Raw genomic sequence first — 23,326 nt, forward strand, 5'->3', positions numbered from 1 at the left:
TTGGTTTGGTTTGGTTTGGTTTGGTTTGGTTTGGTTTGGTTTGGTTTGGTTTGGTTTGGTTTGGTTTGGTTTGGTGGTTGTGTGTGTGTGTGTGTGGAGTGGACCCTAGAGATCACTAGCAGCATTCTCTGGCAGAGATACTTTACAACTCTAGTCCCGGAGGACTCTCTTGGTATAGCCTCCAAGTAATGAACTTTGCATTGTCTGCTTTAAAAACCCAAGTTTAAAAACAGACACATATACTCTCTAGGCATAGTCCAATTGTGTCTCATTCTTGAAACTAGATTTTTCCTGGTACTAACTCCATCCCAACCAGCTTTTAAGGCTTGCCGTTTTCTTTGCCCCCAGGTTCCTAATTATTAGGGAAAAGGAAAGGAAAGGAAAGGAAAGGAAAGGAAAGGAAAGGAAAGGAAAGGAAAGGAAAGGAAAGGAACGGAAAGGAAAGGAAAGGAAAGGAAAGGAAAGGAAAGGAAAGGAAAGGAAAGGAAAGGAAAAACGAAGAAAGTGAGAGAAAGAGAAAAGAAACCAGCTAGGTGGGAGTACCCAGGATAACTCCTGTTCCTGTATCCCAGAACAGTGAGGCAAGTGGTGGCCAGCTGGCTCTTTGTTATACACTCTCACCCTTTAACTCAACTAAAATGCTTCTCTCTGTGTTTTAAGTTACTGACCATTGAAACACCTGCTGTGGAAAAGCTGTGTTGACTCCCATGCAGTGTAACACATGGCATTCAGACACCAGGCTGTACTTAACCATTAGCTGCATTTGGTAAACATTGGCTGGTTTTCTTTTCTTTTTTCTTTTTTTTTTGTTTTGTATTGCTTTTTAATTTTATTTACTAATTTTTATAGAGTCCTATATACCTCTGACTGTCCTGGTATTCACCATGTAGCCCAGCATGATCCCAAACTCACAGTAATCCCTCTGCCTCAGTTTAAAAAATACAGATCCCTATGTAGATGAGACCTGAAATGTCTTCTCTCCTTTATGATTGTCTGGGGAACTCTTTAGTTCTACTTGCTTCTAAATATCGGAAAGAGCTTCTTGGTTCAGGGCTTTATATTCTGACTCTGTCTTGCACTATCAGCCCTCCAAGTGTATGCTCACTGCCAATGCATAACCTATACAGAAATGCCTAATGTATCTACTCAGGTATGATACAGTAGTCAATATTTACAAGAATATCTTGCCAGGATTCTTTTTGAGTGTCCGTTACATAGTCTAATTACCCAAATCAACAAGACGCAAAAAATTTTCTTTGGCATTATATGTGTGTGTGTGAGGTATGTGTGTGTGTGTGTGTGTGTGTGTGTGTGTGTGTGAGAGAGAGAGAGAGAGAGAGAGAGAGAGAGAGAGAGAGAGGTGTGGGTGGGTGTGTATGTGCCAGTGTATGGCATCAAAGACCAACTCCACGGAGTCATATTTCTCCTTCCACTTTTCCATGGGTTCCAGGGATTAGATTTAGGTCATCATGTTTTCTGAGTAACAGCCTTTCGCTGAGCTATCGTTCTGATCCACAGAAATCTTACTGTCTCCTCGATTGGCCCTTGCAGAATAGTCTGTCACCTTAGAATCATAAAGACTGAAGCAGTTAGGGAGGAAGTCATTCAACAAGTGGGAGACTTTAGAGCCACCTCTCAATGTGTTTTCTCAGAGGTTACTTCAAAGACAGTGGAGCAGCAGGTATTTGCTGCTATTGGTCCCGAGGTCTGGCTTACAGGTTAATATTTCACATGTCCCGTCCTGAACTCCAGTTGGATCAGGCAGAGGGTGATCACGGACAGGGAAGTGTGTTCCCTGTCCGAGACAAGGTGCTGGGCACTCAAAGCAAAGATGCTTGCACCACTTTCTTAACACTCTTTAATTCACTTCACCAGGTCGACTCCACGGAGTTCTCTGTGAGAATTGTAACTGATATGTTAAGAAGTCCTTGGGATTGTGAACTTTGAAAAATAAAGGTTAAAGGTTGGTGGGATTTGGGAACAGCAAATGACAAAAGAAAAACACGTTAGAAGGAGGAAATCAAATTCAGTTTTGACCTCAACAGCTTTTCATAGTTATGTTTGGTGTTGCTCAGTGCATTTATTATTCCTAAAATAGAAGCACTTTTTATACGGTTTTTCAGGATGAAGGTTTTAGGATCTTGGTATATGGGCATTCTCCTATGTCCTCCCCCTCCCCCACAATTCTAAACATTCTTTGATGTTGAAAACTCTACATACATGATTTGCTTCAAGTCATCAGCTATGTTTCTTTAGCATATTTCAAGTCATCTCTAGAGTATTAATAATACCTAATATAATGTAAATGGTAAGCAATTAGTTTTATACTGTTATATTTAGGAAAAGGTAATTTTAAAAAAAAAGTCTATGTATATTCAGTACAGCTGATTTTCTTCTGGCTATTTTTGATGAGCATTTTTTTGTTTGTTTGTTTGTTTGCTTTTGGTTTTTTGTTGTTTTTTTAATTTTTTTTTTTTTTGTACTCACAGATGTAGAACATTTGAGTAGGGAATGCTGACTGTATTAGGTGTTTATACCATATGACCCTAAATTTTGAAATAAGATTCTCTACTTTGTGTGGAAAGGGGCTACTATCAAATACTTAACTCAAGCATCTTGAGACTGACCAAATTTCTGCCTGTTCTGTATAATTGGAGTAAGAGGTAGGTTAGAGGTGCAAGTTGGAGGACCAGTAAAATTGTGTCATGATGTCACTTCAGAACCTCACAGACATTAAGTAGTACCATTAAGGAGTCCAACTGAGACAACAATTTAAGTCCTCCTAATGGGAAGAAAAAAGCAAACAATTTTAAGGTGTCAGGGTTTTTTTGTTTTTGTTTTTTTTGCTTTTTGTTTTTTGGGCACTATAAAGCCTAGACTAACTATTGTCCACTGTGCTGGCTTTTCCAGGTTGCAAAATGCTTTGAGTCACTTTAAGTACAGAACAAACTATAGCTGACTTTTATTAGTGCAAAAGACTCAGTCATTCAAAGATGACTCATGCATCCTTCCGTTGTACATCTCTTCAAGCTTCTCAGAAACCAAGAAAGATGTTGCAAGCTCCAAAATCATCTGACTTCAGTGCCATGCAAGGAGGCCATTTTTCAGGTTACTTCAGCAAGATTTGTCTGGAGTCCAAAAATCCAACTTATATGCCTATACTCGAGAGGAAGCCAATCTTCCTGACTCCCAAAGCGTCATTCTTACCGTTTTCTGTTTTACGTGATTCCTTAAGGAGCCCAGGATATAGGCTAACTTGCGATTCTTCAATTTTTTTCTGCAGATATGTGATCTTATTTCTCTTTTTTTTCCCACTCTTCTAATGAAGGAAACATCCTGTTCTAGAAAACCAGAAAAAAAAACAAAAACAAACAAACAAAACAACAACAAAAAAACCTCTGTTTAGAGATGACCCTTGTATATATCTTGAAGAATTCATTTGTAACCCTTTTCTTTTATTGACCATCATGGGTAGTTCCTAGATAGTTTCTTCCTTCCTTAAACATAAGAATTATGGAATCATGCAATAAGTAAAAGATATAATTCAACATATAAATCCATTTTCTTTCAGAAGTTTATAACTAAGTTTTTCCTCCCTATTTTTCTCTTAGATTACTGTAACTGTTTATCCCTAAACAATAAAGGGTATATAATCAAAGGAAGCCAAATATCTTTAGATAACATTGTCATCACGTTTTGCTTTATCTAAGCTTAGTGGCACAAGCCACTCAACACTTGGGTAGCTGAAGCCGGACGGTGACAGTTTCAAAGCCCACAGTGTGTGTGAAGCCAGCCTGAGTGACTTACTGAGACTTTGACTCAAAATACTACAGTAAAAAAGGACAAGGCAAAGGACAAAGTATCAGCAGAGGACTTTTCCTGGTGTGTGTAGGGTTAATCTTTGGTGTTTCCTCCACACACATAGTTGTCTTTCGTGTCTGAAGTAAAGGAGTTGTTTTTATAAAAACACATGGCCAAGTAATTCTACTCAGCTTCTGCCCTTTCTAATTTGACCCAAGAAGCCAACTTTTGATATGGTCACTGATCTTAAGTTACATCCCGGTATGTCTTGTATGTTATGACTAAACTCACATGCCAAGCCACCATCCTCCCCTTCTTAGGTGTATCACAGTGCTTTGTGGCACTTCTTAGATTTCTTTAAAACAGTAGACGTTGGAGTCAAAATTGCTAAATTGAATAGACTAAGTCTTTAAAAAAGAACGTTAGGTTAGGTAAATTTTTCCTTGTCAGAAACAATATACTGTTGGAGGATGTGACAGTGGGCTTCTGGGATGGGCAATAAACTCTAATATCTGTGATAGTTTCTCAGCCTCTAATTCCACTTAGTTTAGGTCTCTCTTCCACTATCCACATGAGCACTGTTAAGTCAACCTCACACTAGCCTGAGTGAGGCAGAATGGAAGGAATAACCCACAGGTGCTCCAGGTACCTCCTGTAAACAGAATAATATGCATTCTATTCTGGAGAACATTCTTAGGGCTCATGTTCTTGGCATAGGAAATTCAAAGTATATTAAACACAGATCTACATATTAAAACACAGATATAGTTACACTGCTTCAATAGTCTAGGTTACCATCTACACAAATGGCTCCCACATGCCAGATGAATCCTCTCCTTCAAAGAGATTCTGGTCCTGAGGATTTGACACACAAGCATAAAGTCGGTCTGTGTGAGACCATGTGGTCAGCATGGGTATTAAGAAGGGAGAGGTAAGAGCTTCAGAGAAGACCTACCCATCTTCAGGCACAGATAGGTACCCAAGGATGTAGGGCCAGAGGCACCTCAGCAAATGGGAAAACGTAAGGACATAAACCAAAGACCGTTCACAAAGAAACTGAGCTTGGAGCTTGAATCCATGTGTGAAAGAGGAGGGGATGAAGATGATCGGGTGTAAAATATTCAAGAGCTTTATATAGGAAGCAAAAATAGCAAATCTTTGAGTAAACAGAAAGGGGGAGGGTCCTACAGGAAATTTTCCAACATCTTTTTTTTTAATTTAGAGAAAATTTATCATTAAAAAAATCCAATGGCAATTAAATCTAGAAGACACAAGCTGGCATGCAGAGCTTCAAGAAAGGAATAGGTGTGTGATGCACACAGTAGGACTACTCAAATGGATGGAAATCGAAGTAATTGGGTGTGTTGGGATACTATCAGGAAAGTGACTTGGAAAGGGGAATTGAGACAAACAGTCCTTTAAAGGACACAAAGTAGCAATCTTTTCGTTTTACAAGTTTATTCTTGAAAGAATCACAAGAAAATAGTCATATGATGACTAGTATTTTTTTTTAACATTTATAAGATGATGTCTACACAGGGATGAGGACTCATTGGAAAGAAGGAGGACCATAATGGGCATTGGTATGTCTCCTTAGAGAGGAACTTAGTTTCACCCCTGCTTAGTTTGTAGCAGATCCTCAGAGATGAAGAAAAGACCTTTGGGATTTGAAGGGCACAGATATAACAAAGAGAATCACTTAGCATGTCATCAAGAATCACAGCCACCAATGAAAGCACACAACATATGGATGGCATACGCACCACTCATGGCTGCTTCATCAGATTATTAAAAACGGATGAGTGGCTTAATGCAAGAGAAAGTGCTTGTCACAGTCCTTCTGGAGGCAAGAAGTCCAAAATCAGGACATGATATACTTGGATGCTTCTGGAAGCTTTGAGGTAGAGCCCATTCTGAGTTTATGCTCTTAGCTTCAGGTGGGTATTACCTGTCGCTTGGCTTTCCTTGGTTGGCAGACACATCAAATCAAGCCCTTCTTTTGGATTCATGTTCACACCTGCTTTGTGAATCCCTGTCCCTCAAACCTCTCTCTACCTTTTAACAATAAGGGTGTGAGTCATTGGATTTAGATCTCTTCCCAAATCCAGGACAATCTAAGACTCAGGGAATTATGTCTTAGACATACATTTATGGGCCATCACATGTATACAATAAAACACCTTTTGTAACAAGAATGTGATTCCTAAGATAAGATTCATCAGTGATATGTCAAGGGAATCTGACTCTAAACCATACTGTGTAGGACAGAAGCTGGTTCTGTTACTTGGCAAGTAGTGAAACCTCTGCACCTTAGGAAGAAGAGTTAATCCTATAATACAGGGGTGTTGATTTTTTAAGAGTTAAACAAGAAAAATTCAAGACTTTAAAAAAAAAATCTTTCATGACTACAAAACAGCAGGTATTCCTATGTAGTAGGTTCGGTCCATAGTGTTGGAGGACATAGTACAGAATGAGGAAGACTTCTGTAGTAAGGGAATGGCCCAAACCAAGGACAGTTTTACAGTCAGCTTCTAAATCAAATAGTGTCTCTTCTCTACCTTTGGTCTATGGTTTCAAGCTCCTTTCAAGCTCCTCTAGATTGTGAAGAAACAGAATACCACATGATAAAAGAACCTTTGAAACATTATGTTTCAAAGTATGTTTTGCGACGGCTCTTTTTCACTCCTGTAACACACAGGGAGCCCTTCTAAAGAGCCTGTGAAGCAACTGTTTGGAAGATACTAGTGCTGAATAATAGAATAAAGCCATTTATTAAGGTACTTCATGAATTGTACAAGAAACACCTGTAAATTCTCAGATAAGCATATTGACGGAAAGAAGTGGAAGTCATTTATTTGTGTTACCTATTTTTCAAATAGCATCTGGAATAATGTGTTTTATTATGATAGTTTCATACATATAGACTGCTGCACTTTGCTCACAGTTACTCCCACTACCTTCCCCCTCCCAAACTTCTCTTATAAGCTATGTCCCTTCCTCTTTTAGCTCTTCCTCTTTATGTTTTCATGCCATATATGCATGATATATGTCATACACACACACATACATATGTATATGACCTAGACTTATACATATATTTAAAGCTACACTCCACATAAGAGAGAAATATTTGATATTTTCTCTTTTTCCCCTCACATTTCCTTCTGTTGTTTCCCCCTCTCTTCCTTCCCCAAAGAAGTCCCATTCTGCTAATATGTCATCCACATATGAGAGAGAACATGCAATGATTACCTTTCTGAGTCTGACTTATGTTGCTTATCAGATTGGTTCCCAGCACTCCACACACAGCCATGGAGGAACTTCAATCACCGTGCTTATACAGCACTGGAGGCCATATGTACAATCCTAATAATAGATTCTAAAATCTATCAATAAGATGATTACTCCACTCTTTTCTACTTCAAGGGGTATTGGGGATATAAGCCAGGTGGCAAGTCCTCCTCTATCCCCCTAGAGCACAATGGCCTATCTAAGCAATTTTGTGAATAATGAAACTCCTAACATCCACTTTCCAACATCAGTTACAATCTTCTCGAGCTCAGGAGGTATGTTTCTATTTTGCTATGAAACCTAACCAGTTTGTGATCCGTATCTTTGATTATAGATTCTTATGCCAAAGTTCTAACACAAGTTGCTGAGCTAGGTAATCATTAAATGCTACCAGAAATCAAGTGCTTGAAGAAAAATTTACCAAACAATTCTTTCCCATTCTGGGAGCTTCAAAGGGAACAAGCCTGCTTTCTGAGTTCCCATCTAATAGAGAAGGGTTGGCAAGCGTGCGCTGTTAACAAGTGTATACTGACAACACACTGGCCCTGTGGACATGGGTGGTTGAGGTTTAGGTTTGTTATATTTTTACATCACAATCCCTTTCTTCTACCCTCAGGTGTGCCTTGTGGTTCATTTGAGACCTGATCATCCGGGATTGCCTGGTATCAGTGAGTGTCTGCTGCTGGGTTTTCTGCTTGCCTTCCTGTCATGTCTAACGAAGTAGAAACAAGCACAACCAACGGTCAGCCTGACCAACAGGCTGCACCGAAAGCACCATCAAAGAAGGAAAAGAAGAAAGGTATGGGAAAACCAGCTCTTGTCGGTTGTCTGGCTGTCACAGGAGCTTAGTCTCAAGTTCTAACCTTTTTTTTTTTTTTCACAAGTGATTGGTTTGCCTCGTGTGTACTTGTTTCTACATCTTTGGTTATACCAACTTACATTCTGTTAGGGAAATTTCATAGCATTTTGTTTAATCACATGTCTTTCTAATAGTTATTTTGTTTAAATAACCATATGATTAATTGTACAACCACAACTATTGTATTATTGTCTTTCAGTAATTTATATACTACTTTGTTTTACAAACATCACCGTTTTTGAAAAATCAAATTTTTAACTTAATTAGATACTTTTGGCTTTATTCAATCAAGTCTTAGCCTGCCAGAGCTGGTGAAGATGGCATGACCTTTCTCTTAGCTTTGGCTAGTACCTCAGTTCTAGGAATGAGATTGAACAGGCCATTTGAGAGGAGAAAATTAAATAGAAAGAAGGGATAATTCCAGTTGTAGCCATGGCAATTTACGAGTTCACTTTTGTTTTATTGGTGGTTTGAAATATTAGACAATTGTTTGGTGGCTTAATATTTCCTTTCACTAAACAGAATATGCCATTTTTTCTAAAATTCATTCAAAACAAAGCTTTCATGAAGAATATTCTCAACTCCCAATTCATGCATTGTCGTGAATTTCTCATATGCATTTCTTGAGGAGGTGGGGGTTTTTTTGTTTGATTTTATTTTTTTTTCTCCTTTTAATTCTACCCTTCCTGTTAGGAAACATGATTTTTCTCAAAAGACTAAGGCAGTGGAAATCCCATGTATGATCCCCTGCGGTATAATCGTGACCTACAGTATTCCATTTTCAGGGGAAACCGAGAACAAGTGATCATACCTAAGGGTGACGTTTAAATGTAAGCTGTATTATGCGCTTCTTTTTACTTCTTAGGTTCTGAAAAGACAGACGAGTATCTGTTGGCCAGATTCAAAGGTGATGGTGTAAAATACAAGGCCAAGCTGATTGGTATTGATGATGTGCCTGATGCAAGAGGAGACAAAATGAGCCAGGATTCCATGATGAAACTCAAGGTAAGGGGAAGAGATCCTTGTCTCAACCAAGTGTCTGAAGGAGGGGATTCTATTAGCTCTCACCAACTCATGTCTATGTGATTGGAAACGATTTTCTATTCTCAATGATTCTATTCACATATTGATCCTTCAGTGTATCCTTTTCAGAGAAGCCAGGGTTAGTCTGCATCTTTTCAGTCCTGTTCTAGAATCCCTCTTTCATCAACGATAGCAAGATTCTGGGAACCTTTTCATGTAGGTAAACCCAGCACTAGAATGAGTCAAGTCCCATCCCTAAATTTTCCATCATGAAATGATTTTAAAAGCTGTGGGTAGTTGTGAGTGATAGGTCTTCTGCATGGAAGACACAGAATAGGGACTAGGATGCTGACCCCCGGGGATAAGGCTTTTGCCTTACCAGATTTTAGATCGCCAGCACCCACACAAATGGGACATCCCGTCTACATCCCAGTATCTAGTGGCAGAGACAGATCATGACAAGCTGGATTAGGCTAGAGAATCAGTTAGCTCTGTGCTCAAATGAGAAAGCCTACCTCAGTATAGAAAATAGAGAGAAATCAAGAAAGATATGTAGTATCATCCCCTGGTCTCCACACATATGTATACCATACACATATACATATTCCAAAGTAATAAAAACTAAATAAAAATTTCAAAAGAAGTCACAGAGTGCCTATTGACCGAGAAAGTATACTTTTTGAGACAGAGTATCTCACAGAACCTGAAGTTTAAGGTTAGATTAAACTAGCTGCCCAGAAAGGTCTGGGAATACCACAGTCTCTGCCTCTCCAGCACTGAGATTCCTGGTGTATGTGACAACATGCAACATTTTTTGTGGGTTCTTGGGGGATCAAACTTCAGTACTCTTGCTTGTATGGCAAATACTTTACCAACTGAGCTATCTCCCCAGGCCTAGTGCTTCAGGATTAAATTTCTGTACTATGCTTCCATGTGGACCTAAACAGTACAAGGTTTAGGTGAGCCAGCTTCTGTGTGTGTGTGTGTGTGTGTGTGTGTGTGTGTGTGTGTGTGTGTGTGTGTGTGTGTTAGAGATATTAAATTTATGAGTAGAAAAGCACACTTTCACTGAGTTACATTCCTATCCCTAGAAGAAATACATATGTCTTCTAAGCCATCCAATTACCCTTGATGAAAGGTGCTTAATCCTTTTACAGATGCCATCCAAGCTGAAAGAAAGCAGTTTGTCTTTCTAAGTGCTCTCATCAGAAGTATTATAGAACACTTTAAAATACATTTCTTTTATTTTTGCAATCTCATCAGGGAATGGCAGCAGCTGGTCGATCTCAGGGACAACACAAGCAAAGAATCTGGGTCAACATTTCCTTGTCTGGCATAAAAATTATTGATGAGAAAACTGGGGTAAGAATTTGTGCTTGCTCACAACACTTGACCACCTGAGTCTGACTGTATTGGATTTCCTAGCAATAGGTGACCACCTGAGTCTAACTGTTGTTGATTTCCAGTGGGATATAATCTTTTCTTCCTCAAAGTAGGGAAAAGAAAAATACCACACACTACTTCTCCAAAATAGATAATAAAAACAGAGGAGTCAAGGTATTCTGTTTTGAACTTCATTTCTGATAAGAGACACAAGTGAGCCCCTAAATACAGGTGTGCTAACAATGTTGCATGGCATTTGTTTTGAACTTCAGACTAAGCTAGGTTAATATTAATACCCTGCTAATTTTAATGTATTGATCATGTGTAAATTTGACAGTTAGTTCAAAATCTCTAGAATATTTTTCATCTCTCTTTCCCCTGTCCTTCCCAACCTGTACATGTAGCTTTCTTGGCTGTTGTTTTAGGGGTATTTTTTTTTTCTTTCTTTTCTACTTGTGGTAGTTATTGTTCTATCACAGAATCAGTGTTGCTTCTTCATTACTTGTTTACTTTACTCTGAGCAGTGCACACAAGCTATAGTATTTCAAATCTTCTGTGGCACTTTTCCTTTATTCTATAGAACATAGTAGAATTCATTCACTTAAAGTGTCATTGGTAACTCTGCTATACATAGAAAGTTGCCAGGGTACCATGGTAACTGTCCATTCACTTTGCTGGTCCTTAGGTCCTCAAGTATCATTGTCTTTATCAATATCCTTCAACCGTTGATAACTTTTTATCTCAAGTCCTCCAGAGAATGGTAACAGGTTTCTCTCATAAGCATTACTCCTTTCTTCTTCAAATATGATCCCTTTAGTAAGTTAATTTTAATATACACATAGAATGATAAATATAAATTCATGACATCTATAAGAAACCATATAACATAATTTTGCTTTGCAAAAGTCTTCATTTTATAGCTCTAAATGTCTTGTTGACTAAAGGGTAGTTATCAAATGGAACTCAACACTTCAGAAGTATCACATGACTACCTTTTCAGTGATCATAGGCATTCAGAAATAAAATTCAAGACTGATTTTGCCACCTAAAAATATCTTTGAAGGATTAAACCCTGATGTATGCTGGAAAGGTTCAAGAGAGAGGGTGGTTGGGGGAGAGAGGAAATAAACCAATAGCGTCTCTATCTGACTTCTAAGAACAAGGTCCTTCTAGGTTAAATATGCCTATGGCAGCATTTCATACCTCTAGGATTTATTGGGTTCAGTCATTTTAATGAAAACACACAATGAGCCTTTGGTTGTTGTCTAATGGCCCTATGGACAATCCACCAGCTTAGGCTGTTCATTTACATTTGTCATTTACTTAGGAAGATAAACCTACTGAAGTTTTGTTCTATTTTGGTTTTTCTTCTTGTCATTCTTTTATTGCTGGGAGTGGCTCTGATTTGGGTGTTTGCTCAGGTGGTTGTTCAGTTGGTCAGCTGGTTTTGAGATACTATCTTGTTGTGTTGCCTGAGTTGGTCTTGGAGTCATAAAGTAGACTAATGCCCTGCCTCAAATTCCCAGGGACTATAAAGGCCACATCACACCCAACTCAGCTTGGGTTGGTTCAAGGGTTGACCGCTCCCCCTTAACTTCACAAACTATTGAACTTCCCCTCAGTTCTTCCTTGCAGGTAGCATTAATCTTTTGGCTATAGATCAAGTACGTATATGTTTTCGAATGTTGAAGTATGTTTTTCTACTTTTGTTTTCTATTTATCCTTCCTTTTGAAGCCTTTTCTAGCAAAAATAAATCTAGATCTAGCCTTGAACTAAAAAAATCTTCAAAAGCTTTAAACTCTGTATTTCCCTTCACATTTGTTTGTGATAGCTGTGATGGCCAACAAGCCCATTCTTTATTACTCAGCGTTTTTTTTTTTTATGTTTCCTTTTAAGGTAATTGAGCACGAACATCCAGTAAATAAGATTTCCTTCATTGCTCGTGATGTGACAGACAACAGAGCATTTGGTTATGTGTGTGGAGGAGAAGGCCAGCATCAATTTTTTGCTATAAAAACAGGGCAACAGGTAAATTCTAAAGCATAATACACCTGAGACCTGGTCCTCTGTTGAGAATAGAAGTGTTTGTTATTCAATGAGATGTACTGGAAACAATTCATTAGGCCAACACCAGATCTTTAGGCCAATCATCATTCAGAAAATGAGTTTTGCCTAAGAATCTATTTAAAATGTTACTGATACTCATGTGTGTGGCAAAAGAATTGTGAGAATAGACTTTCTATTAACACTACTAATGAATTTAGAACAGTATTGAATTATTCCCAGAAACCTTGAAGAAACTCCAAAAACTGACATGGTACCTATTGTTTTGTCTGAATACTTGAAGAATTCTATTTTAGTAACTATTTTCTTAACATGAATGAAACATTTATTAACCCTGCATCCCTTAGTTATCTGAGGGTGGCAATCCCCTATAAATCAGGGAAGGGTTGTAAGCAATCTCAAGTGGAAATAAAAAAATATTAATGAGGACTGAATATGGGCAAGGAAAGAAGATGAAAACAAAATGTTGTTAATGCTTTCTGTTGTTTCAGGCTGAACCATTGGTCGTCGACCTTAAAGACCTTTTTCAAGTTATCTATAATGTAAAGAAAAAGGAAGAAGATAAGAAAAAGGCAAGTACTGTTTGATAGGCTTTCTACTAAAAACTATATTCAGAGTTTTGTTTAGTGTGACATGCCATGTCTGAAGAGTTCGTTTTCTCTCCTTCCAAGTGTAGAATTGTCTGTTGTTCTTAGTAGAACAATGGTAGGATTTTGTGATAGGAATATCTGATTTGCTGTCTCAGACTCCTTACAACATTCAGAGTAGTTTCAGGACTTGACAGAGCAGGTCTCTTAGTTTTCTATTTTAGTCTCTTAGGGTTTCTATTGCTGTGAAGAGACATCATGAGCACTGCAACCCTTATGAAAAAATTAATTGGGGCTGGGTTACAGTTTCTGTGCAGGCAGACATGATGCAGGAGCCATCTTGATTAGCAGGCAGCAGCAGGAGACTGTCACACAGGCCAGACTTGCGCATATAAGACTTCGAAACCAACCTCCACTGACATACTTACCCTAAGAAGGTCACACCTCCTCCTACAAGCCACATCTTCTAATAGTGCTACTCCTGTGGCCCAAGCCTTCATACACATGAGTCTATGGGGGCCATTCCTATTCAAACCACCACAGCAAACTAGCTTAATTCTAGAAAGTATTCAAATCCAGGATGTGAAAGGGGGAGGGGAAACATAGAGTAAAATATACAAGATTTTGTTCCTTTTACCTATGAATCAAGATGTGTTTGTTTCTTTATCAACTATCTTACCAAGCTCACTGACTCTGCATCTTTCCTTTTAGGTTGAAGAAGCCAACAAAGCAGAAGAGGTAAAGCTGCCTCTTACTTCTTGTGATAAGTGTGATGTGTAGAAGCTGTGTTTGCTATCTGCAAGAGCATTTACCCCTCATGACTTGATCCCCTGGGCTAGGGGCCAGTCTTTTCACAGAAGATAAATAGTTACATTATTAGAGGCCAACTTGTAACAGCTTAATGGGGGTAATCAGGCAAGAAAATAAATTCTATGGGGCTACTTCATCAACTAAACACTCTAATATTTGCCTTTTATTTTCAGAATGGGAGTGAGGCCCTAATGACCCTTGATGATCAAGCTAACAAACTGAAGCTGGTATGTTTGTGGTGTTTTGTGATTCTTACTCATTTGAACATGGGTTTCTACCTCCTGTAGATGTTGCTAATACTGGACCTATATCCATAGGAAAATTCAATTGGGATGCTGTTTTTCGTGTAATATCCACATTAGTCAACAACATAGTATTCTCAGTAGGTCACCAGAATCTAATATAGTACTTCTTTACAGTGTTGAGCAGAGCTATATGCTTGGGAATAAGCTTATACTTCCTGACATAAATAGCTTAATATCAAATCTGTAGGAAATCAACTACAATCCAATAGTGACAACTATTTTCTATATTTTGGGACAAAACAATTACAGTGATAGACAAAGTAATTGTTTTTAGTAGACACATCTGAATCTAATCCAAATACTTTTTTAAGGGTGTTGACCAGATGGATTTGTTTGGGGACATGTCTACACCTCCTGACCTAAATAGTCCAACAGTAAGTGTTTTGTTTTTAAATTTGCAATGTAATTGAAATAACATCTATAATCCAAATTTACAATTAACCAGAGAGCTTGAACATTTCATGAAAACTTGGAATGTCTTGATTTTTTTCTCATGAAATAGAAGTGATTACTAGAAAAATAATTTGAATATTAAGTAACCATAGGAACCTACTATTACTAATTCAGATATATTAGTATAGCATAGAGATTAAATCTGTGCTACTATATAGTCAATGTAACCCTTCTTGGTAATAACTTGGGATCAGAAGGAGAAGCTGAATTATAATTCTTGGCATAAGTTAATTTGAAGGAAGTATGTTTATTAAATGACAAATCCTAAATTATCTTAGCTTCTTCATTTTTTCTACTTTCCTTTTTCTCTAATTTAGCAGTATGAGCTTGACATTAATAGTTAATTAAGATCCAGTTGACGACTAACAAAAGTCTTTGTTTTAGAAAATTGACCATCATTATAGAGCATTATGACATAGCAAACCTACTTATCAAATAATCTGTGACTTATTCTTCAGATCTTCTATAAGACAGGCCTCAGACAGAAATATTCGTGTTATTTTGAGTGACTTCCATCAACGTCTACTATTTATTTCCTAGTTTCCTGAGCACCTGCTATTGGCAAGGCATAGCAGCAGTCAAGACACACACTGGTGTTATCATCAACCATTCTGCCTAACAGGGAGTGTGCTAAGACTAGTGACAGAGGCAACTAAATGATGCTAATTATAGTATGTTCACCTAGTGTGTAGACTCAGATACTGCTTCTAAGGAAGGGAGTTCCTAGACTCAAGCCTCAAGGATAACAAGGCAATAATTAGATGAGCAAAGACTTAGTACATATACAATAATGGGAGAGAATTAGAACATATACAATAATGGGGGTCATGGCTGGCTGAGACTCTTACATCAAGAAATTATCAACTAAGTCTTTTCGATGTGCAAAAGATCTCAGGAACTAAAGTGAGTCACAGAGAGACTGGGAAAGAATCTCCCTTTCCAGAGACCTGCAGAGAAGTCTGACAGGCAGAACCTAACTGCCTAAACCCACAAGTCAACTGAGGTGTGGACTGTGTACATTCTTCTCTGTATACCTGAGTGGGAATTGCACTCTGTAGTGGCATCTCAAAGTCCTTACAGAGCCTACACTAGAGGAGTTAGAACTACTGGCTAGCCTTTCAAGTAGTGAGTCCTTCCTTGGCCACTTGTCTGTGGGACCTTTCCTTTTTTTTTTTTTTATAACACTTCTTAACTGTTTTGAGGGTAAGATTTTTGACATGTTAGGTTAGCTGATACCGGAAGGACCATCATAGTTCAGGACTCTTTTAGATTCAACAGTCTTGGCAATTCTTTATTAGTAGCTCCCTCCTTGAAGGAAATCGATATCTGTGGGAGTCTACTTCCTAAATGACACTCCAAGAGAGAGGAAGGTTCTCAAGACATGAGTGGAATTTCAGAGGAAGAGTCCCAAAGGCACTGACTGCTTAATTGGCTTTTGTGCACTTCTGAAGCTTTCTGGCAGTGAAAAACAGCTGGGAGAAGCCATATTTTTGTATTCCATTCCTTGCAAATTAAAAAATGTTTTTAATTTGCAGAAATTCAAGTTTTCATTTAAAAAACAAGTTAAAATAATAAATTTAATCAAAATAGGTAATATCTGGTAAGTTTTTGTTGTTGTTGTGTTAAGCTAACAGGGATAATTATGTGCTGGTTAGATTTTGGCAACATGTTCTCTCACATTAACTCCATATGCAGAGGTCACAAAATAGATGTTCCTCTGACTGGTAAAACTAACATTCTCTAGATTTTTTTTTTCAATTCTTACAACTACTTTGGAGAATGTAAAGTGTAAGGAAAAACAAATTTAAATTACTTAGACTCCCTCAGTTATCCCAAGTGGCTGTAGCTTCTCTCAAATTGATGACCAAAACTTTTATGCACTTCAAATAATGTGTTGACATCCTTAGAACATAACTCTTTGTAAAATGACAGAATCATTATGTTTCATGCTGTTTAAGAAGTAAAGAAAAGGGAGACAAGAAGGCACAGAGACACAAAGACAGGCAAAGAGTAGAGGAGGGAAAGCAGAAAAGTAGGAGGTGTGTGATCTTGAACTTTAAAAACCTGACCACTTCAAAGACTACAGGAAATGATCCAGCATCACAGAGATTAAACATGACATGAGCGGATTAGATTAGAGTAAAATGTTTAAATAGTCTACCTATATACATGTGTATACCTCCATAACATGGCATGGGATAGACACAGGTATAACAGAAATAGAAATATCAATAAGAAAACCATAAAGACAAATCTGAATTTGAGCTGGGTAATTCAAGTATACAGGACACGATATGGTATCTAGGGTAAAAGCAAGTGGGGTCCTACCATGTAACAGTCTGAAAACCAATCTAAAGAAGCTAATTTTAATGCACATAAGGAATAGCAGGAAGCCAATAATGGGGCTGAGGCCTGGGTGAGTAACCATTTCTGGGAAGCTAGCTACCCCCCCACACACACACCCCCTTACTGAAGTGACTTGATTCCCTTTTACAGCTATCTAAAGGTGCTCTGTGGTAGCCAAGAGTGTCAGTGGTCAGACAATTCAACAAAGCCCTGATGAATCTTTGACCTCAGGAGTAGACAAAGAGTCATCTGTCTATCCATTCTAGTCTTTTAGTTAGACTCTTAAACATGGATCGACAACAGCCCTAACCTGAGGAGAGCCTTATACATTTTGCTTGTAGGCTGACTATTCAGAAGTCTAACATTGTGGCTCCTGTTTGGTGTCCTAAGAACTTCTTCTGAAGTGTCTGGAAAGGAGAACTCTGCCAGCTGTGAGCACCCAACTGTGCTAACTGAGAGGTGGCGCAAAACAAATAAATACTGAAATCAAGCTTCCTGAATGCATCTTATCCCACCTTTTGATTGCTTAAAGATCCCCTCATTAAGAAGTCTCCCATTCATTTGTTTGATTAAAAGCTCTTAAATTGAAGCTATTTCTTGTGATGAATTCTTCTAGTTGTAAAACGAAAACCAGCCTTTAAAAAAGAAAGAAAAAGAAAAGAAAAAAAAACTGATTTTATATTTTCCAGTAAAGAAAGTCAAATTGATTAAAAAAAGAGACTATGGTTTAGGCCTGATTTTGTGGCCTCTTCTATGGTCACAAAAGAAAAATGGAACAGTCTCTTTGTTTTAAAGACAGACCTTTGAATCCTTGTTGTCCTCATTAGTTTAAAAGGTTCTGATTTCTTTTAAGTTGTTCTTGTCCCGTCGATCAAAATAGTCCTCCACCCAGGTTAATGCTAGTGGTCTACTTGGGCTTCCTTTCCAGCTGGACACTGTTTATTGTTTATATTTTATTGCTGACATAGTTAAGTATTTAATGGATCAAAGTCAGTCAAAAAGGTCTTTCCCGGAGTAAGTTGTAATTAGTTATGAATTAGAATAAAAACATGTCAAATTGATTAAATTGGTAGCTTTGATGCTAACAATTTTCCTAAGACAAATGAAGAAACCAAGCAATTGACATCTACGTTTTTCTCATGTAATAGAGAAGAAATGGAATTAGTACAGTTATGCATTTTGCATGCTTTGAAGATTCCACCCTAATCCCATATTTTTTCTTAATTATTCGCTGACATTAATGCTCAGTAGGTGAGACCACTGCCACAACTGAGGAAACAGGAGCTATGTATTAAAAATATGTACCCACAACATGAGGTTAGGATGTGATTGATTAGGTATAATCCCTATTTTGACTGTCATGTTCAGAAGAACACACACAACAGGTATGTCCAAGACCAGATGAGGATGGTAAACATGAGAGGTCCAACTTGGCTAGTACCTTGAGTAAGGTCTTTGTCTATTCAAAGAGTCAGACCTACAGACCAAGATCAAGAAGGGAGAATCTTGTTTTCCCCGGAGGAAGGAAATACACTTGACTTTAAACTTCATCCCAACGATAACTATAAAATCTAGAGCTATGAAATATAATTGAGTGATAGAATGCTTACATCGCATATTCAAAGCCCTGGGTTCAATTCCCAGCACCGTACACATACACACGTGATGCACACGCGAGTATTAATCATTGAATTTGCTAATTTAAAGAAGTAATTAGTTAGAGACTTCTGGAAGTACAACCCAAAGGACTATTGACTGTGTTTCTTAGGTAGGAAACTAGACCAGGTTTCTGAAGTCAGTTCCTATGTCCAAACAGTGCATTCAGACCATTTAGAGTAAACCCTAATCAATTCAAAGATATTAGTTGGACCAAGGCAGATAATGAATCCAACCCATTTGGATGTATGAACTAAAGAGAACATGAATTTAACACGATTTCATCAAAGAAAGGGCAGGCCCCAAGGAAACTTACAGCTCACAATCCAAGTGAGGAACCGATAGCCAGTAAATACGTAGGGAGTTGATGGGAGATGGTAATAGTTCCAAATTCTAATAGGAATCCTGGTAATCCTTGTCATTTTGATGTAGTTTTCTCATTTGGATTATAACATGGACTAACACTTTCTCTCTCTTTCTCTTTTTTTCCCCCCGAATGTGCTAGGAAAGCAAAGATATCCTGTTAGTGGATCTAAACTCTGAAATCGACACCAATCAGAACTCTTTAAGAGAAAATCCATTCTTAACAAATGGAGTCACCTCCTGTTCTCTCCCTCGACCAAAGCCTCAGGCATCCTTCTTGCCTGAAAATGCCTTTTCTGCCAATCTCAACTTCTTTCCCACCCCTAATCCTGATCCTTTCCGTGATGATCCTTTTGCACAGCCAGACCAATCGGCACCCTCTTCGTTTGATTCTCTCACATCTCCAGATCAGAAGAAAGCGAATCTGAGTAGCTTGTCTACTCCACAGAGTAAAGGGCCCCTGAACGGTGATACTGATTACTTTGGTCAGCAATTTGACCAGATCTCTAACCGGACTGGCAAACAGGAAGCTCAGGGAGGCCCATGGCCCTACCCAAGTTCGCAAACCCAGCAAGCAGTGAGAACTCAAAATGGGGTATCTGAAAGAGAACAGAACGGCTTCCATATCAAATCTTCCCAGAACCCTTTTGTGGGAAGCCCTCCCAAAGGACAATCTGTACCGAATGGCGTAAAGCAGGACTTGGAAAGTTCTGTCCAGTCCTCAGCACATGACTCCATAGCCATTATCCCACCTCCACAAAGTACCAAACCAGGAAGAGGCAGAAGGACTGCTAAGGTGAATTGTCTTTTCCGAATATCCATTAGCAGAGTGCATGCTCGGTACCAGAGGGTGGTGTGACGCAAGCTCTCCTCCTTGCTGCTTTTTTAGTTTCCTGTGTGGCTGTGAAGTAGGAAGTGGGAAGAAGCACATTGATCCTTCAGGAATATGCCCCTCTAGCCAACATTCTTCCTAAGCTTCCCAGCAATGTTTGCCACATCTGCTTTCCGTTTGCATGTCTTGTCACTTAATACTAAACTAAACACAAGTTGTTGTTTTTTTTTTCTTCCATTGTTAATGCTGCTATGCTTCTGTTCCTCTGGTAAGTTTAATTGTCATGTTTTGGGATGGGAGGGTGAGAGTTCTTGGTCCTGTCCCCACACTAACGACACGTCCCGCACACCCCTCGTCACTGATGTCCATGGTGGTGGTGTAAAATTCTCAAGTCTGTCTCCTCCTTTAAACGTCAACGTTGATTGAATAACCCATTGACTTAGAAACTTACACGACCGCTATTACCAACTTCATTCAAAAGTGACTCCACGTGCAGTGTCTATAGGAGATTTTTAAAAGCGCTCATAGGAATGTGCAAATTGACCTAATAATAAAGGTAGTGTCATCTCTATTGAAACCGATTGAACAGAACGATTTCAATTATTTAGGAAGCTTATGTTGCCCTTTCTTTCCTAGCATCAAGTTTTAGCCAATACGGAGACCAGACTGACCCAAAAGAGAAAAGTAGATTTCATTTTGCAAGTCCAAGGTGGTATCCACTAGTCTACCCACTCCAGACACGTGTCTCTATTCCCTCACCCCAACCCCCACCTTACCTTTAGTCTGTTATTTACTTTGATAGCAGTAATCACTTGCCAGTAATAATAGAAGGTTTTCCTTTCCGTGGTTGTTAGCTTTGGGTAAACAGTAAGAGACAGACGGAAGCTGTGTTTTCCTCCTTGCTGAATAACTCTTCTCCCTCCTTCTCCATTTTGTCAGTCTTCAGCAAACGACTTGCTTGCTTCAGACATCTTTGCCTCAGAACCTCCAGGTCAGATGTCTCCTACAGGACAACCTGCAGTCCAACAGTCGAACTTTCTGGATCTCTTCAAAGGCAGCACTCCTGCCCCAATGGGGCCCCTTGTAGGTCTAGGTATGTTCCTAGGATTGGAATTAAATGTGATGCTGCTACCGCCATCCATAGTGATGACACAGGGGAGGAAGGTGCTTCCTATGTTGGGTGGGCAAAAATGAGAGATGTCAGGCAACACCTCTTTCTCTTTGAAATCTGTGCACACCCACACCCCTGTGATAGCTGCCACATGACAGCAAGTCCATTTTCAGTATTGTGTGTCCCTGAACAGCTGACAGCGGCTTTCAGAGGACAGCTTGTAAAGGATTCTGAAGTCTGACTGGCTTCAGTGGTGAAAAGGAGATACATTGAGAGAGTCTTGGGGCCCATCTGAGTAGCAAATATAGAAATATGAATACTTTCTATGCCATTTGTCATGATAGATGGAGGTCTATCTCCTCCTGGACCTTCTTACGAGGCCCAGAGTAGGTGTAGGTTAAGCTTGAAGCAAGGCTAAGTCATAAAGAAAAAGTCTGTCTGACTTCTGGGCTCTGTTCCCAACCTAGGGCTGAGTAAGCCTATCTGGTTTCGAATTCTTATATGTTAGCAACTCATAATAATTTTTCTAGAAAAGCATCTAAGTAGAGATAGAAGGTAAAATACTAGAAGAAAAAAACCTAAATCTAGAAGGAGCATAGATGGAGTTTTCTTAGACTATAGGATGTGCTGGGTTTAAAATGTATTTCTGGCTTGCCGGATCCATTGAGCCTCTGCTGCCAGATGCTGATGAAGGGACATTGACTGAAGGCTGGTCCTGTTACTCTTTCTCCACGGCCTCTGGCTCTTTTCAGGCTCCACAGTTCAGTTTTCAGAAACCCTGACAATAGTCTCTGCCATCCTGCTGGGGATGCCCTTTGTTTACTTGCTTCTTGGCACCTGTGCAACCTCAAACAGAATCCGACTTGGGAGGTGGGGGACCATGGATCAAGAAGGACTCTCTGGCCTTTGGTAAAATTGGAATGAAGATCATGGCTTTCCCTACGCTCTACAGAATCAGTCACCACGATCTTTTCTCTTACTTTATCTCTTGTCTTCTCTCCTTTGCTATTTTTCTACAAAGAAGAGCGGTTTGTATCTGCCATGATAAGTCTGTCTAAACATGTCAGAAGTAGGGAGAAGTAGATGTTACTACTGCTGAGGGACTGAGATTCCCGGTGAGTGTAAGAAGCCAGTAGATTCCAGGCTTCTGCTGAACACTAGAGCACCAAGAGACTCTCTTTAAATGCTTTGTACCCTTTGGAGGCTCCCTTTTGGACATTGTTCTTCCCTGCCCCCCTCCCATACCCACAGTGAAACAGCTAGTATCTTTCCTTCCTAGAAAGGCAGAGGACTTGCACTCAGGGCCTGTGACTAGACCACATTCCAGGGGCTCTGTAGTCTAATAGCAATGCCTTGAAGAATTCTTACAGCCAATATTTAACAAGTCAGCCTGAAGATACAGCTGGACCTTATAACTGTTAATTTATTCAGACGAAGTGAAGCTTTTTGGCGAGGTGCCCCTGTTGAGGCCTTGGGGTATACAACTGCAGAATACTGATGATTCTTCCAAGTTTGGACATGGAACTCAAACTGAGCCCCACAGTGTAGCCCCTGTCCACTGGCAGTGATCCTCAGCCAAACCATGGAAGGTTGTAGGTCTGGCTTCCGCTGGACCCAGCTGGGGAACTGTCTCCTCTGGAGATCTTGGGGGCTGGTAAAAGGCTCACAGGAAGCTGAGCCCTCGGCTTTGACTCGTACCCTGTGTTTTGATCTAGCTTCAGAAGGTAGTAAAATTAATGCTTTATGCCCATACTCTCTGTTTCCTCACTCCTTGCCTGTACTTTCTCTAGCTGGGCCATAAATGTCTTAGAAGCATAATGGGTTGAGTCTGGGAGATAGGAATGAAGGCTGGCACAAAGGCAGACTTGCCAAGTGCTTACTTCCTGGCAAATGTAATATTGTTCTTCAGTCAGAATGGCACTCCCAATGATACGATCTAGGGCTAAACTTAAACAGTTTCACAAGGAACAACAAGTAGTTCAGAATGAAGGAAGATAAATGGGTACTTCCTCTTATTTTATTTATTTGTTTGTTTGTTTATTTATTTATTTATTTAAGACAAGATTTCTCTGTGTAGCACTGGCTGTCTTGGAACTCACTCTGTAGACCAGGCTGGCCTCAAATCTCCCAGAGATCCACCCGCCTCTACCTCCCAATCACTGGGGCAAAACACATGAGCTACCAATGTCCAACTTGTTTATTATTTACGTCCAAATGGCTGAAATTACTAGTAAATGACCCTTGCTTCCATTCACAATATTAATTTATTTTGAAACATTGTCAATAACTTTGTTCAAATTAAACCCACTCTTAAGGCTTATATTAGAAAATCTAAGAGAAGTTATGTCTTGGTTTTTCTGACTGTATTCTGTAATGCAAGTCCTGGCTCCTGTGTCTATGAAGTTAGTATGTGGATTATCATCCCTCGGTAGTGTTTTTTG

The 23,326-nt window shown here is 39.2% G+C and overlaps 1 protein-coding gene across 4 annotated transcripts in view; it reads left to right on the top strand.

The window, feature by feature from the left end:
* Nucleotides 1-23,326, top strand: part of Dab2 (DAB adaptor protein 2) — a 51,764-nt gene that overhangs the window by 21,364 nt on the left and 7,074 nt on the right. Inside the window, exons 2-11 of one of the 4 annotated variants that reach the window (XM_028767545.1) lie at nucleotides 7,709-7,891; nucleotides 8,817-8,956; nucleotides 10,238-10,336; nucleotides 12,255-12,386; nucleotides 12,914-12,994; nucleotides 13,721-13,747; nucleotides 13,993-14,046; nucleotides 14,436-14,498; nucleotides 19,085-19,738; nucleotides 20,714-20,867. In XM_028767545.1, the coding sequence (XP_028623378.1) occupies nucleotides 7,801-7,891; nucleotides 8,817-8,956; nucleotides 10,238-10,336; nucleotides 12,255-12,386; nucleotides 12,914-12,994; nucleotides 13,721-13,747; nucleotides 13,993-14,046; nucleotides 14,436-14,498; nucleotides 19,085-19,738; nucleotides 20,714-20,867 (1,495 nt within the window). In that variant the 5' untranslated portion in view covers nucleotides 7,709-7,800. The remainder of the gene's footprint in view (nucleotides 1-7,708; nucleotides 7,892-8,816; nucleotides 8,957-10,237; nucleotides 10,337-12,254; nucleotides 12,387-12,913; nucleotides 12,995-13,720; nucleotides 13,748-13,992; nucleotides 14,047-14,435; nucleotides 14,499-19,084; nucleotides 19,739-20,713; nucleotides 20,868-23,326) is intronic. The other 3 variants (XM_028767547.1, XM_028767546.1, XM_028767548.1) reach the window with 3 other exon arrangements.

Source organism: Grammomys surdaster, unplaced genomic scaffold (genome assembly GCF_004785775.1).
Source record: "Grammomys surdaster isolate TR1022 unplaced genomic scaffold, NIH_TR_1.0 174, whole genome shotgun sequence".
Lineage (NCBI taxonomy): Eukaryota > Metazoa > Chordata > Mammalia > Rodentia > Muridae > Grammomys > Grammomys surdaster.